The sequence below is a fragment of the Hevea brasiliensis genome, chromosome 11 (assembly GCF_030052815.1).
Source record: "Hevea brasiliensis isolate MT/VB/25A 57/8 chromosome 11, ASM3005281v1, whole genome shotgun sequence".
In the NCBI taxonomy this organism is placed as follows: domain Eukaryota; kingdom Viridiplantae; phylum Streptophyta; class Magnoliopsida; order Malpighiales; family Euphorbiaceae; genus Hevea; species Hevea brasiliensis.
The window spans coordinates 41,423,214-41,439,495 of NC_079503.1; the positions used below are offsets into that span (position 1 = coordinate 41,423,214).

The 16,282-nt window shown below is 35.7% G+C and overlaps 1 protein-coding gene across 6 annotated transcripts in view; it reads right to left on the reverse strand.

The window, feature by feature from the left end:
- Nucleotides 1–591: 591 nt before the first annotated feature.
- LOC110655495 (protein CHROMATIN REMODELING 4) overlaps nucleotides 592–16,282 on the reverse strand; it is a 28,059-nt gene continuing 12,368 nt past the window's right edge. For all 6 annotated transcript variants that reach the window (XM_058130030.1, XM_058130031.1, XM_058130034.1 and 3 more), the window contains 4 exons: nucleotides 14,930–15,044; nucleotides 4,171–4,259; nucleotides 2,948–3,578; nucleotides 592–2,813 (listed from right to left, as the gene is read on the reverse strand). In XM_058130030.1, the coding sequence (XP_057986013.1) occupies nucleotides 795–2,813; nucleotides 2,948–3,578; nucleotides 4,171–4,259; nucleotides 14,930–15,044 (2,854 nt within the window). In that variant the 3' untranslated portion in view covers nucleotides 592–794. The remainder of the gene's footprint in view (nucleotides 2,814–2,947; nucleotides 3,579–4,170; nucleotides 4,260–14,929; nucleotides 15,045–16,282) is intronic.

Consider the following 16,282-nt stretch of genomic DNA (forward strand, 5'->3'; position numbering starts at 1 on the left):
ACATCAATAAAATATTGCTATTCATAAAAATTTTTTAGACTTTACTTGGATAATTATTTGTTTAAAATAAAATAAACTTTAATTTTATATTAAAATATAATAAAAAAATATTAATACCAAATTTAAATATTTATTCATTTCAAATTATATATATATATATATATATATATATATATATATATATATATATTAATTTAATCTCAAATGTTTAACATTAGTTTCAATTTTTTTAAATTTTGAAAATGTAAAAATTATTGATTGCTTCGCCAAACTTAGAAACTATATATATATTCTATTACAAACCAAGTAAAGTGTCCCTCGTTACATTCTGATCTTGTATGACAAGTTGCATAATGAAAATGCATATCTTAATTTGGGCACAGAGGGAGAGAGAGAGAGAGAGAGAGAGAGAGAGAGAGTTATACAAGCACACCCAGAAATGCCTCTTACTTGGACCATTGTTTCCACGGTAGTCCAACCGAAATTTTGGTATCTATACTGAAATTTCTGCCCACACTCCTCATGAATATGAGTTTCTCCGCTTCTTCCAAAAGGGCGAGGAAGTCCTTTATTGTAGACGGGCGACGAAAATACCAATACCAAGCAGAAACACTTTGCATTTCATTTTCTCTTAAAGTAACTTTACAAAAGATGTCTACATGATCCTATGTACGCTAGTCATCACTCATTACATCATGCCTACAAAAATTCGAGCGCATAACTGAAATGCAATACCTGGAACTCCAGTGGCCTGAAAGAATAATAATGTCCGAACATTTCATTTTGTATTATAGCTATGGTTCATGCTCACTCACATGGTGATCTGATACCGTTCCCTCAGATGATATCGCCTCTACATCAGGCTCTTCAGTCTGAGAAGAATCCAACCGAGTCTTGCTAGAATCACCACTATCAGGTTGGCTTGGTTTGTTTTCTGCGAGCATGACCTTTGAATCAGGAGGCAAGCTCTGCATATCCTCCACAGCACCTTGTGAATCCAAAACTTCTACATGGTTGACAGATTTTGGCAAGAGGTGCTTGCTCTCATTAAAGCTAGTGCTTGTCAGGCCTGAACTAGATGACAAGTGGGGGCCTGGGGCCACACAGGAAGCTACCAGTTGAAGAACTTCAGGAGACGGGGACAAGCCCATGCTTGTTTTCTTTGGTAGATTTAAATAAGAAGATGATGTCAAACAGTGCAGCATGTTTATATTAGGGAAACGAGAATTTGGATCAGATTCATCCCATGCAAGTCCTGAAGTTCCAGGCGGTTGGAAAGTTTGGGCTGACTGAACAGAGGATGAAGCAACACTGCTGCCCTGAATGCTTCTTTTAAAATTCTGCATGCTTCCCGCAATGTCTTGAGGGAACTGCCTGAAAATATCTGATCTCCGCTTTTTTTTCTTCTTCAGAGTTCGTCTTGGATCCTTCGGTTGGGATGGAGGTGGACCCGGTATAACAAAAGGAGGAATTGTTGGCTTAGTTTCTCCATATAGTACACGAACTGATTGAGCTATAGCTGATACAGTGGGTGGCAGGTCTGGTTCTGACGGTTTAGCAGGAGCACTTACAGCTTCTCTAAGCCAATGGGGTAGCTTATTCTTTGAAGAACTGCTTCCAACTATTTCTTTCCCTTTCGAATGCAAAATATTTATCCCATTATCATGGTCTTGGAATAAAGCTGAACTACTGGATTCTCCATTTCCAACATTATTTTGGGAATCAGGCAATCTATTTAGTGACCTATCCAGAAGACTGGGCAACTTCCCATACTTCATGTTGCCATGTTCCTCCCGCTGTAAATCAAAGCTGCTAGAGCCATTCAAACCCTGAGAGCCTAAGTTGCTTGCTCCAAAAGAATTGAGCAGAAATGGCATTCCACTAGAAACACTCAAGGTAGAGGGTCCAGCAGAAGAATCTCCAGCAAAATTTGTGCGAAATTTGTCAGGATTCCAAGTTGGAATAGGCCCGAAATGCTCATTCAGCCTATGTTGATCTGACAGCTCGAAATGCGGCATACTCGAAGACAGGTCACCAAAGCCCAGTTTCATGTCTGTCAAATGGGAGTGAAATTTTGGTGGTGTAGCAAGTCTACTACCATGCAATGCCCGTGCCATCATTCCTTCCGGAATACTTGGGAACAAGGATGATCTGGAAGATTTTGTAGGTTTAATTGCCTTTGGCCCTGAAAAGGCTGGTGCATCCAAGATCTTCAGTTGCTCCTCTTCCCACCTAGCTGCCAAATCTTGTCTAGTTTTATACTTCGAAAATTTTAACCTGGGGTCTCTAAGCATCTCATCCCAATTACCCCTTCCATGTCTACGAACACCAATCCACAGGAAATCAAGTTCATCTTCAGACCAGCCATCTATTCTCGATTTCTTTCTATACAAGTTATTTGATCCAGACCCAGTCCTCATCATTATGTTTTCAAGTACCTTCCTATGGTTTTCAGGTAATGGTGGAAAGGTAGATGGTATCTGACCCAAACCCAGTGTGGGAGGCACTTCCTTGTCTAGCTGATTGTATATTGATGCATCCTGAGAGGGGAATTTCAAATTGGGCAACAAAGGCATTGCTGAAAGATCTCGTATAGAGTCATTTACAGCTTCAAGTCTGCCACCAAGTGATAAGCTAGGTAATAAGTCAGGGTGTGGAGTTGGCATGCTTTTAGAAGGTAGTGAGAATCTGGACAGCAACTTTTCATCAAAAGGTAAATTTGGGATTGACATTTTTTCCTGGAAATCAGCAAAACTAGAACTGGAACTCTCCAAACAATCAGAACTTCTCCCTTGTGGTACAGTTGGAGGACACTACAAAAAGATGAGATTAAAAAGGGCATCACGATCACATGCATAAGTGAGGACCAAGTACATAGAAGTTCACAAGACCTATGAACTTTGTACATGTGGTGTGTGCATGCAAGTGAGAGACAGAGAGAGAATACCGGACTAAATGGAAGCCAACCATCTGACAAACTACTTTTAAGGTGCTTTTGCAAGACTTCAGCTGATGCATTAATCTCCTTCCACTTTAAATCGGTCTCGATTGAAGTTCTAGAGGAATGTAGACTGAAAGGAAACTCTGGTCCAGTAGCTGGCTTGTTTTGTCTGCTACTGGATCTTGATGAATTTCGATGTGATGAATCTAACTGATTAGCGTTGGGAGCACACAGACCCAGAACTGGTAATAAGTTGTAGTTTGCATGGCCTGTGCCCTGATTTTGTTGACTTGCAAGGTTGATGTCAGGAGAAGGGTGACCATGAGAATTAACAGAATGGTCCAGATGACTGCTCATTTTATGCTTTGATATCCGACCCAGCCTTAACGTTGAGTCAGCCTTGCTCTTTGGTGTATCCAATGACTGGGGGAATTTATTATCCTCCAAGTCAAATACTGAAGACTTTTCTCCGACTTGTTGAACTAAATCCATTGCTCGATCCTTGTCTCTCTCATTGGTGGGAGGATGATGAGGCTTAGGCAGTGAGTCGGGTACAGAAAGACCCTCATTGAGGCAGTATTCTTCAATAGCATTCCGCTGAGCAAGCCGTTCTTTCTGTCTAGCGCGAAGCCTAGCACTGTCCAAAGAGATGTAAATTACATATCCACAATTTCATAGAATAAAATATTCCCCACCATATTGGCCTTCTGTGTGCATTACATCACTCATATATCATCATCTTCTACACATAAAGGCCTCATTTCCTATCAAGAAAGCATCCAGTCCCATCTTTCTTTCATTAGCTAACCCACCTTTTCCTAAAGGGATTCTAGCAATTCTGGTTTTATGCTTGGTATGGTTCTCTCATATTGAGAAAATTTTCCAATTAGTTTTGATTGCTGAGATCTTCAAACTAAAATCAGCATCTACCGCAAATGCTAAAGCCCATCGGCATATTTGAAATCAAAATCCTGACATTATTACCATATAATATATAGAAATATTTTCTCATTCAACCAAATTAGCCTTTCTTTCACTCATGCACAATACTTTTCTCGGTCATCAAGATCTCATGATTTTATGCTGAATAATATAAATTTTCCATAATCGAGTATTCTATCTGAATTATTGCTTGTAGTAAATACTCCAACAATTTCAAATATTAGCACTCAGTTGAGATATTAACTTAAAAGTGATCACAGTGAAATAACAGAAGAAATTTGACTTACTACTTCACTTTCAGTGCTCGTCCAGCTGGTGTATATTCCCGCTCTAGCTCTGGCTCTGGCTCTGGGACCCGTTCATCTTCACCACCACTCTGCTTTAACACATAAACAATTGAAACTGGCATTGATGCAAATAACAAAAACTTATGAATTTATATGGTCGTAGTTACAGTCTTGAAGATTACAACCGAGAGATTTGTGAAGTCATTTAAAATGTCATGCAGGAGTTTTAGTTTCTGCTCAAAGGGTCAGTGTTCTATGCTTAAGCAATACTTAAATTATGTAGCATATAAATAAGAGTTTTAATATCTGTTTCTGTTATGAGCACTTAATAATAGGACTTCATCAAGATGAAGGTACAAGAATGCAATGACTAGAAAAGGTAGGACAGAAGAAAGATGTATTTTACTCGATAAGCAATGACTAGAAAAGGCAGGACACAAGAAAGATGTATTTTTCGGGATAAGCATTATACGACCACATAAAGAAATACTATTCAATTTGAGGAAATTGACACAACAAACTTTGGAGGATTACTTCCAAATAAGTAAGAACCAGTGCACTATTACCAATTTTTTATATATTTTCCACATTTTTCCTTTCATGTTCAATATAGGATAAATGGAACAAAACCAAAGAGAGAGAGGGGAAGGGAGGTAAGCCACGGATTTGACAAACCAATTCTTTATTTGCATCCTAATTTAAAAAAAAAAAATGGCTCAACGACCAAAATATTCAAGCCTTAAATGCTTTTTTTTTTAATTTTAGCCAATCATTTTAATTTTGTGAATATTAGCCTAACGCATAAATCATGATATCGGTACGGGCTAACAACAAGAAAGCCAAACTTTTAGCAAATTTGCAACATAATCCAATGATTTCAATTTTGGTAGTTTGGGCCAATTTCAGCAATTAGTTGTAATTTTATTCAATTGACCAAAATTGAAATAAATACTATATAAAAAACAAAAATTGTATACAATGTAAACAACCAAAAAAATGAAATTGTTACTTCTTTATTTTCCAATTATTTTTCGCATTAATTTTTATTTCAATTTTTCACAATTTTGGTCAACTGAATAAAAATGCCAAAATTCAGTTAAATTAAATTTAAAATTCACGAAAAACTTTAAATTTCTTCTTTTGTCATTAGGCCTATCGTGAGCAATTTTGGCCAATAAAATGAGTGAGAATTGGAATGTACACGTGTAAAGATTATATAGTCATCTTAAGAGGCAGAAAAATATGGTTATTGGTTACTATACATTTCAAATGTTGACAATACAAAATATTTTTTTCCCTTTTTTCCTTTGTAAAATATTTTTATCTAATAATATTTTAAAAATATTATTAGAAATATTTTAAATGAAAAATAACAAAAACAATATTTTATATGTCAAAGCATTACATAGAATGAAAAAAAAAAAAATATATATATATATATATATATAGAGAGAGAGAGAGAGAGAGAGAGAGAGAGAGAGAGAGAGGCTTTACATATATTTCCTTTCTCCATCATTAAAATGGCCAAATTGTTACCAATGACATAAGGTTAGGCTAAATTTGAAAAAATTAAAAGGGTTGGCGATGCAATCAAGGAAAACTAGATTTACAGATCATTTTGATCAATGTTATTAAGGCGAAAGGCGACACTGAGGTGATAAGGTATCCCATGGCCTTAAGCAAGAGGCGAGGCGAAGGCCTTTTTGAGGCACTGTAACCTAAATTGCCATATATATATATATATATATATATATATATATATATATATATATATACTCTTCTAACATAAAAAATCATTCATTTAATTGGTTTAATAAGTAAAAAGGGACATTAAATTACCATTTGCAAATGCACAATACCTATTTATCCTAAACCAAGAGGAGCATATCAAACTTCCCATTAATGGGACCTAAACCATTTTGAAATCAAATTAACCATTCTAAATGAGATTTACAATATCCATTTAATAAAAATCATATAACAATTGACAATAACAAAATGCATATCACAGTGCCATATGATAAACAATATGAAACAACAAATTAACAAAAAAAAAGTGCTACTGCTTGATAGAAATGGCGTAATTGTTCGTAAGAGAAGAAAGCATAGACAAGATAAGATAAAAAAATAAAAAGGGAAAAAAAAAAGGAAAATAAGTAGGAGAGGAGAAAAAATGGCGTTCTCCAAGTCTGTTGGTGAGAGGAAAACGACAGATGAGAGAGGAGACGAATACAGAATAAGAATAGGGGGGAGAGAGAGAGAGAGGAAAGAAGGTGAAGAGGGCAGAGAGAGAGAGAGAGAGAGAGAGGAAAAATACCTGATCTAGTGCCGTTCTGCAAGTCTGTTGGTGGCATGGGTTTAGGGTTCCTTTTTTTTGTATTTTATGCTGTTTAAAAAAAATAGAAAAAGGGAAAATGGAATTTCTTCAATCAGGCGACGCCTTGGTTGCCCAGCGCCCCTCGCCTCAGCAATCTCAGGCGCCATGCCGAAAGCGACGCGCCATGCCGGCGCTCGAGTGTGGTGTTAAGTGAGCAAGGGTTCCCACATCATGGACGGGTGTGGATAAAGAAGTTAGTCCATAGAACAGATAGTAGAACAAATAGTGAAACATAACACAAGATAGGCATAGAAAATAACAGAAGATATCATAGAAGGAGACCAATTAGGAAGGAGCAGGATAGGAGGAGGATCAGGATTGGTACTTGGAATGTTGGATCACTTACAGGAAAATTAATGGAGCTTGTGAATACCTTGGAAAGGAGAAGGGTGAATATTACTTGCATTCAGGAGACTAAATGAGTAGGAGAGAAAAGTAAGGAAGTAGGTAATTCAGGGTACAAACTGTGGAATAGCGAAAAGAAGAGAAACAAGAACAGAGTGGGCATAATCATAGACAGGACATTGAAAGACGCAGTAATAGCTGTGAAAAGAGTAGGAGATAGAATTATACTAGTAAAGCTAGTACTAGAAGGAGAAACAATAAATATAGTTAGTGCTTATGCCCCACAAATAGGACTAGACAGTGAGAGTAAACAAAAGTTTTGGAAAGATATGGATGATTTAATGCAAAGCATACCGAATGAAGAGAATGTTTTTATTGGTGGAGATTTGAATGGACATGTAGGAAGTAATAAACAAGGTTATAAGAATGTTCATGGAGGTTTTGGTTTTGGCAGTCGAAATGAGGAAGGAAAAAACATCCTGGATTTTGCTATGGCATACGACCTAATACTAGCAAATACCTACTTTATAAAAAGAGTCACATTTAGTGACTTTCAAAAGTGGGCAACATAGAAGCCAAATCGACTTCCTCTTAACAAGAAAGACAAATAGAGCTCTATGCAAGGATTGCAAGGTCATTCCAGGAGAGGCTTTAACAAGTCAACATCGGTTGGTAGTCTTTGATGTCAAGTTTAAGAACAATTCAAGTAAGGTCAGAAAAAATAGTGTAGCTCGAACAAAGTGGTGGGAGTTCAAAGGAGTAAAGCAAGTGAAGTTCAAAAATGAGCGTCTCGAGTCCGAAGTATGGAAGTTGGGTATGGAGGCTAATGATATGTGGATACAGATGGCATCAAAGATTAGATAAGTAGCTAGAAAAGCACTTGGAGAGTCTAAAGGACATGAGCCACCCTCAAAAGAGAGATGGTAGTGGAATGAGAAAGTACAAAAGGCAGTGAAGAGAAAAAGGGAATGGTATAAGAAATTACCTAACTGTGATAATAATGAGGTATATGAACAGTACAAGATAGCAAAGAAAAAAACAAAAAAGGCAGTTAGTCAAGCAAGAGCTCAGGCTTTTGAAAAGTTATATGAAAAACTTGGAACTAAAGAAGGGGAGAAAGATATTTATAGATTAGCAAGAAGGAGAGAAAGGAAATGTCAAGATCTTAATCAAGTTAGGTGCACTAAAGATAAAGAAGGAAAAGTGTTGGTGAAAGATGAGGACATCAAAGAAAGATGATGAAATTATTTTAATGATCTCTTTAATAATAGTCAAAATGATAATAGCGTGGATATAGACTATAGAACAATAGAAAAGAATTTGAATTATACTAGAAGGATTAGATCTTTAGAAATAAAAGAAGCACTTAAGAGAATAAAAGTGAGTAAAGCCTGTAGACCCGATGAAATACCAATTGAAGTGTGAAAGTGTTTGGGAGATATGGGAGTGGCATGGTTAACTAAATCATTTAATAAGATTCTAAACTCAAAGAAAATGTCTGATGAATGGAGGAGGAGTATTTTAGTACCTATTTTTAAAAATAAGGGAGACATACAAAGTTGCTCAAACTATAGGGGAATTAAACTCATGACTCATACTATAAAGTTGTAGGAGAGAGTTGTAGAGCATCGACTACGTCATGATACTTCTATCTCTCTCAATCAATTTGGTTTCATGCCCGGTCGTTCAACTATGGAAGCGATCTTTCTCATTAGAAGCTTGATGGAGAAATATAGAGATGTGAAGAAAGATCTACACATGGTTTTTATTGATTTGGAGAAGGCTTATAATAGTGTTCCAAGAGATGTTTTATGGAATGTGTTAGAACAAAAGAGGGTATCTATTAGGTACATACAAGTGTTGAAAGATATGTATGAAGGAGCAACTACTATTGTGCGTACAGTGGGAGAGGACACAAGAGATTTTCCGATCTCAATTGGATTACACCAAGGATCAGCCATAAGCCCTTACCTTTTTACATTAGTTTTAGATGAATTGACGAAACATATACAAGAGAGTATTCCTTGGTGCATGATTTTTGCGGATGATATTGTTCTAATAGATGAGACACGAGAAGGAGTCAATAGAAAGCTAAAGCTTTGGAGAAATACTCTAGAGTCAAAGGGTTTTAAGTTAAGTAGAACAAAGACAGAATGCATGCATTACAAGTTCAGTGAAGGCCAAACTGATGATAGGGAAGGAGTTAGTTTGAATGGAGTTGTACTGTCCCAAAGTAATCACTTTAAATATCTAGGCTCAGTCCTTCAAGTAGATGGGAGATGTGAGGAGGATGTTAGTCATAGGATTAAAGCCGGATGGTTGAAGTTGAGACGTGCCACGGGAGTTTTATGTGATCGTAAGATTCCTAATAAGTTGAAAGGAAAATTTTACCGTACAGCCATACGACCAGCTATGTTATATGGTAGTGAGCGTTGGGCACTGAAAGAGTCGTATGCGTCTAAGATAAGAGTTACAGATATGAGAATGTTAAGGTGGATGAGTGGCCATACTAGACTAGATAAAGTCCGTAATGAGAGTATTAGAGAAAAGGTAGGAGTGGTGCCGATTGAAGATAAGTTGAGAGAAGAAAGATAGAGAAGGAAGATTGAGGTGGTTTGGTCATGTGAAGCGTAAACATACGGAGGCTCCAGTTAGACAAGTAGAGCACATTTGGTTAGAGGATAGAAAGAAAAAAAGGGGCAGACCTAAATTGACTTGGAGGAGAGTAGTACAGTATGACCTAAAAGCATTAAATATTTCTGAGGATTTAACCCAAAATCGTTTAGAGTGGAGAAAGCGAATCCATATAGCTGACCCCAAATTTTTTGGATAAAGGCTTAGTTGAGTTTCTATGGGAGAGAATTAGAACAAGAAGATTTATAATAAAAATAGAAGATCTTACTAATAAGGAATCCTGCAGATAAAAGGAAACTATAGCTTAAAATGATATCAAAATACTCAAGGAAAAAATTGCCACATCACTACTAATCTCCACAAGCCACACGCCTCTTGTAATTTCGGCCCACAAATGCATCTATAACAGATTTTTTTTAATCATGAAAGATATAAATAATTATTTAATTTTTGAATTAGAAAATTGATTTCTATTATTGACAGGTGAACACGTTTTCTATATTTTTCTTGTTTTCTATATTTTTCTTAACTCCGCCTAAGTAGTTTGCGCTTAGCCGGTCCCAAGCCCGGATAAAGGAGGAGGGTTGCGGTAGGTGACAACCAGCGTAAAAATTTCGTCACACCCTATGATATGGATTCAAATGATATAAACGTTGGGGCGTCCTCTACTAACGACGCGCTACATCGGAGCCCGGGTGTAGTGATAAATATGCAAGGGTGTAGGGCGTTCACCGAAAGCGACGCGCTATGCCGGCGCCCGGGTGTGGTGTTAAGTGAGCAAGGGTTCCCACATCATGGACGGGTGTGGGTAAAGAAGTTAGTCCATAAGACAGATAATAGAACAAATAGTGGAATAGAACACAAGATAGACATAGAAAATAATAGAAGATATCATAGAAGGAGACCAATTAGGAAGGAGCAGGATAGGAGGAGGATCAGGGTTGGTACTTGGAATGTTGGATCACTTACAGGAAAATTAATGGAGCTTGTGGATACCTTGGAAAGGAGAAGGGTGAATATCGCTTGCATTCAGGAGACTAAATGGGTAGGAGAGAAAAATAAGGAAGTGGGTAATTCAGGGTACAAATTGTGGTTTACCGGAAAGGAGAGAAACAAGAACGGAGTGGGTATAATCATAGACAGGACATTGAAAGACGCAGTAGTAGCTGTGAAAAGAGTAGGAGATAGAATTATACTAGTAAAGCTAGTACTAGACGGAGAAACAATAAATATAGTTAGTACTTATGCCCCACAAATAGGACTAGACAGTGAGAGTAAACAAAGGTTTTGGGAAGATATGGATGATTTAATGCAAAGCATACCGAATGAAGAGAATGTTTTCATTGGTGGAGATTTGAATGGACATGTAGGAAGTGATAGGCAAGGTTATGAGAATGTTCATGGAGGTTTTGGTTTTGGCAGTCGAAATGAGGAGGAAAAAAGCATCATGGATTTTGCTATGGCATACGACCTAATACTAGCAAATACCTACTTTATAAAAAGAGAGTCACATTTAGTGACTTTCAAAAGTGGGCAACATAGAAGCCAAATCGACTTCCTCTTAACCAGGAAGACAAATAGAGCTCTATGCAAGGATTGCAAGGTCATTCCAGGAGAAGCTTTAACAAGTCAACATAGGTTGGTGGTCTTGGATGTCAAGTTTAGGAACAATTCAAGTAAGGTCAGAAGAAATAGTGTAGCTCGAACAAAGTGGTGGGAGTTCAAAGGAGTAAAGCAAGTGAAGTTCAAAAATGAGCTTCTTGAGTCCGAATATGGAAGCTAGATATGGAGGCCAATGATATGTGGATACAGATGGCATCAAAGATTAGAGAAGTAGCTAGAAAAGTACTTGGGGAGTCTAAAGGACATGGACCACCCTCAAAAGAGAGATGGTGGTGGAATGAGGAAGTACGAAAGGCGTGAAGAGAAAAAGGGAATGGTATAAGAAATTACCTAAATGTGATAATAATGAGGCATATGAACAAGACAAGAGAGCAAAGAAAGAGGCAAAAAAGGCAGTTAGCCGAGCAAGAGCACAGGCCTTTGAAAAGTTATATGAGAAACTTGGAACTAAAGAAGGGGAGAAAGATATTTATAGATTAGCAAGGAGTAGAGAAAGGAAATGTCAAGATCTCAATCAAGTTAGGTGCATTAAGGATAAAGAAGGAAAAGTGTTGGTGAAAGATGAGGACATTAAAGAAAGATGGAGAAATTATTTTAATGATCTCTTTAATAATAGTCAAAATGGAAATAGCGTGAATATAGATTATAGAACAATAGAAAAGAATGTAAATTATACTAGAAGGATTATATCTTTAGAAGTAAAGGAAGCACTTAAGAGAATGAAAGTAGGTAAAGCCTGTGGACCCGATGAAATACCAATTGAAGTGTGGAAGTATTTGGGAGATATGGGAGTGGCATGGTTAACTAAATTATTTAATAAGATTCTAAACTCAAAGAAAATGCCTGATGAATGGAGGAAGAGTATTTTAGTACCTATTTTTAAAAATAAGGGAGGCATACAGAGTTGCTCAAACTATAGGGGAATTAAACTCATGAGCCATACTATGAAGTTGTGGGAGAGAGTTGTGGAGCATCGACTACGTCATGATACTTCTATCTCTCTCAATCAATTTGGTTTCATGCCTGGTCGTTCAACTATGGAAGCGATCTTTCTCATTAGAAGCTTGATGGAGAAATATAGAGATGGGAAGAAAGATCTACACATGGTTTTTATTGATTTGGAGAAGGCTTATGATAGTGTTCCAAGAGAGGTCTTATGGAATGCGTTAGAACAAAAGAGGGTATCTATTAGGTATATACAAGTATTGAAAGATATGTATGAAGGAGCAACTACTATTGTGCGCACAGTGGGAGGGGACACAAGAGATTTTCCGATCTCAATTGGATTACACCAAGGATCAGCCATAAGCCCTTACCTTTTTACATTAGTTTTGGATGAACTGACGAAACATATACAAGAGAGTATTCCTTGGTGCATGATGTTTGCGGATGATATTGTTTTGATAGATGAGACACGAGAAGGAGTCAATAGGAAGCTAGAACTTTGGAGAAGTACTCTAGAGTCAAAGGGTTTTAAGTTAAGTAGAACGAAGACAGAATACATGCATTGCAAGTTCAGTGAAGGCCAAACTGGTGATAGGGAAGGAGTTAGTTTGAATGGAGTGGCACTGTCCCAAAGTAATCACTTTAAATATCTAGGCTCAGTCCTTCAAGTAGATGGGGGATGTGAGGAGGATGTTAGTCATAGGATTAAAGCCGGATGGTTGAAGTGGAGACGTGCCACGGGAGTTTTATGTGATCGTAAGATTCCCAATAAATTAAAAGGAAAATTTTACCGTACAGCCATACGACCGGCTATGCTATATGGTAGTGAGTGTTGGGCACTGAAAGAGTCCTACGCATCTAAGATAAGAGTTGCAGAGATGAGAATGTTAAGGTGGATGAGTGGCCATACTAGACTAGATAAAGTCCGTAATGAAAGTATTAGAGAAAAGGTAGGAGTGGTGCCAATTGAAGATAAGTTGAGAGAAGGGAGATTGAGGTGGTTTGGTCATGTGAAGCGTAGACATACGGAGGCTCTAGTTAGACAAGTAGAGCACATTAGGCTAGAGGATAGAAAGAAAAAAAGGGGTAGACCTAAATTGACTTGGAGGAGAGTAGTACAGCATGACTTAGAAGCATTACACATTTCTGAGGATTTAACCCAAAATCGTTCAGAGTGGAAAAAGCGAATCCATATAGCCGACCCCAAATTTTTGGGATAAAGGCTTAGTTGAGTTGAGTTGAGTCTATATTTTTCTTGTTTTCTACGGGAAATGAAAATTGAAGTTTTCTTGGAAATTGGAAAATAAAAAATAGAAAAGTAAACAAGCACTAAGTTTCTATTATTTAGGAATTTTATGGCCCGTACGAAATATTAAAAGGTTATGGTATTGGTTTAGAATTTTCCTACTTAGCATTCCTAATCCTAAGAGTATTAGTTTGGTTCAATTTGAAGATTACCAAATTGTCACAATATTTTGGTGCAGTTCACTTTAGGGATATGGGAATTTCAAGCCAAATGGCATCCAGTTGAAAGAAATAATTTTTTATTTAAGAAAAATATTAAGGCTTACTTATTCTCATAAACTTGTAAAATAAATGGTTAGATGGGAAAATTTATGAGTTTATGTATTTCAAAACAATATTTTTCTAGGAATTTCAAAATCATAACAAAAATAAAATAGGAAAAACATAAGTTTGAGTAAGCAATATCACATAATATTTTTTACTAATATATTTTATTATATTTACACCAAATAAATAAGGGATATGAATTTAGTAAATAGTGCATAAAGTTAGTATGTGATATTAAATTGTTAATGAAATGTGAATGTAATTAACTGAGCTAAAATTTAATGCAATTTTGTCAATAATTAAATATCAATACATTGTTTAATTTCAATATGGGCTATTCAATTATTTCATCATTTTATTATAATAATTCACATAGAATCATCCAATGATACTACAAATAAACTTTAAATTAAAAGTGGTTGTCAATATACCACTTATATCTTAGACACTTATATAACTTGATTATGATTTCAGTTTTATAGTAGCATATTTTTGACGTGATTTATTACTGAAAAAAAAAAATATTAGTATATATCAGGAATTAGAAGTAAAACTAAAAAAATTATTTACCAGATAATATAGTATCGAATGGAAATATAAAGTTTTTACCAACAACAACTAAGCAAACCAAAAGACAATATTGATTTAAAATGTCAAGAAGCTAATTCAAAAAGTTATCACAATATAAAATGCATAAAATATCATTAAAAAACATATATAAAATCAATTCTAGTTTTGGTTGTTTAATTCAATAAGGTTCAGTGTCCGAATATTGACAAAGATCCAAAATCATACCATAACAGTAAATTAAGTTCGATTCAGTTCCTATAATGTCAGGAATTTTTCAGTTCTGAAACTTTGTTTGCTTCGTTTTTGGATTCAATTCAGGAATCCTGAGAACCATGCAACCCTAAATAGTAGGATTTGTTATTAGTCTATAAATACCTATGTAACTTCTGTATTTTCTGGTTAGATTGGTTATTAGAGAATTAAATAAATTGAGAGCCTTTGAGTGTGTTCTATTGATTCTACATCAATTGACTAAATGGGAATCATTTCAGCTTGTTTGAATAAGATGCCAAATTTTGAAGGGATTATAAAACAGACATGAATACTCACAAAAAGAGGAATTAAGATAAATTTGACAGTGCAGTTGACATCATCAAAGATACCCATTCTAGCCTGGTCTTCATTAGCAATCAATATAAGATATTTATTAGCCTCAAGAAAGTGGTTTATGCGGAGGAAGCAAATAAGGTGTACCTCACTCAATGTTTCACTTGGATGTGGAGCATATGCTTCCCTGTAAGAAACAGCCTTCCTCTGGCGCTTTCCTCGACCAAGTGCTGCTTCCTCCTCATTTTGATATTTCATCCATCTAAAAAAAAAATTAAGAGTAAATATTCTATAAATTCTGACTAGAAACAGAAAGATTGTGTAATTAGAGCATGTTTGGTGGATGTGATAAAGAATAATGGAATGTCTTAGGATGAAAATGTTATGGAGTAACAAACAAAAATTTTATTGCATCAAGGTGACTAAGGAATTGATAGACTTTCAGTAATTAAACAAGTCATATAATCTATAACAAGAGTAGCCTTAAATGAGCTGGATGAGCTCCAAATGCTTTGAGAGTTTCACCTGAACTGGACATTTAAGCTTTAGGATTACTATATTTGGTATGGAAACTTAAGTTTGAGAATTCTAAGTGTGGTAATTATGGGATTTTCTTGCAAAGAAAGAGGGAAAATGAATAGAGACAGATACAGAAAGAAGAATAAGATACAGAAAAAGAAAAATCCTCAGAATCATATCCACAACAAAATTTCAAACTGCAAATTCTCAGTCTTATCATTCCTTACAAGGAAAGTACTAGAGAATATAATTGTAACCATATAAACCAGTATCTGATTCCCAGAAAAAGTAACACAGAACTCCTAATTCAACTTTGACTGAACAAAGCCAAAATGATAAAATAGCCAAAACTTATAAGCTCCAACAGTAACAGAACCAGAGCCAAAATACCAGCACTTCAAACAATGCCCACCACAATAACTTCATTCTTTTGCTTTTATAATAAAACCAAGGACCATAAAAACTAGACTAATATACACAAATACCTAATTAAAACCTTGATAAATTTTTATTTCTTAAAAAAATAACTTGGTTTTTTTTATCAAGTGTCCTTAATTTCCAAATCCCCATATCTTCAACTTTGTACTTCTACAGTAGCATGTGCTGAAAAAAGGTCAAACACGGTTGATTCCGGTCACCGCGGGAAAATTATAACAAGTTCGATTCTTAACAAAAAAGAAACTGATTTATGCACTGCAAAATCCACAAAATAAACAATTTAAGTCTTCTGGAAATTCTTGATCTAAGCCAATGCATATTAACAAAACCATTATTGTTGACTTGTAGAAAAGCCTTGATTCATCAGAAGTTGCTTAATTAATCAACAATTGTTAATGTATTTCATGCATTAAATGGAAAGCAATTATTTCGGTTAATGGGATCTGCAAGGAAATTCTAATATACATAGCCATTCAGCCAAAATTTAATGCTCTTAATTTCAATTTTTCATGAATTCCATTTTAGTTCTGGAAATTATTGTAC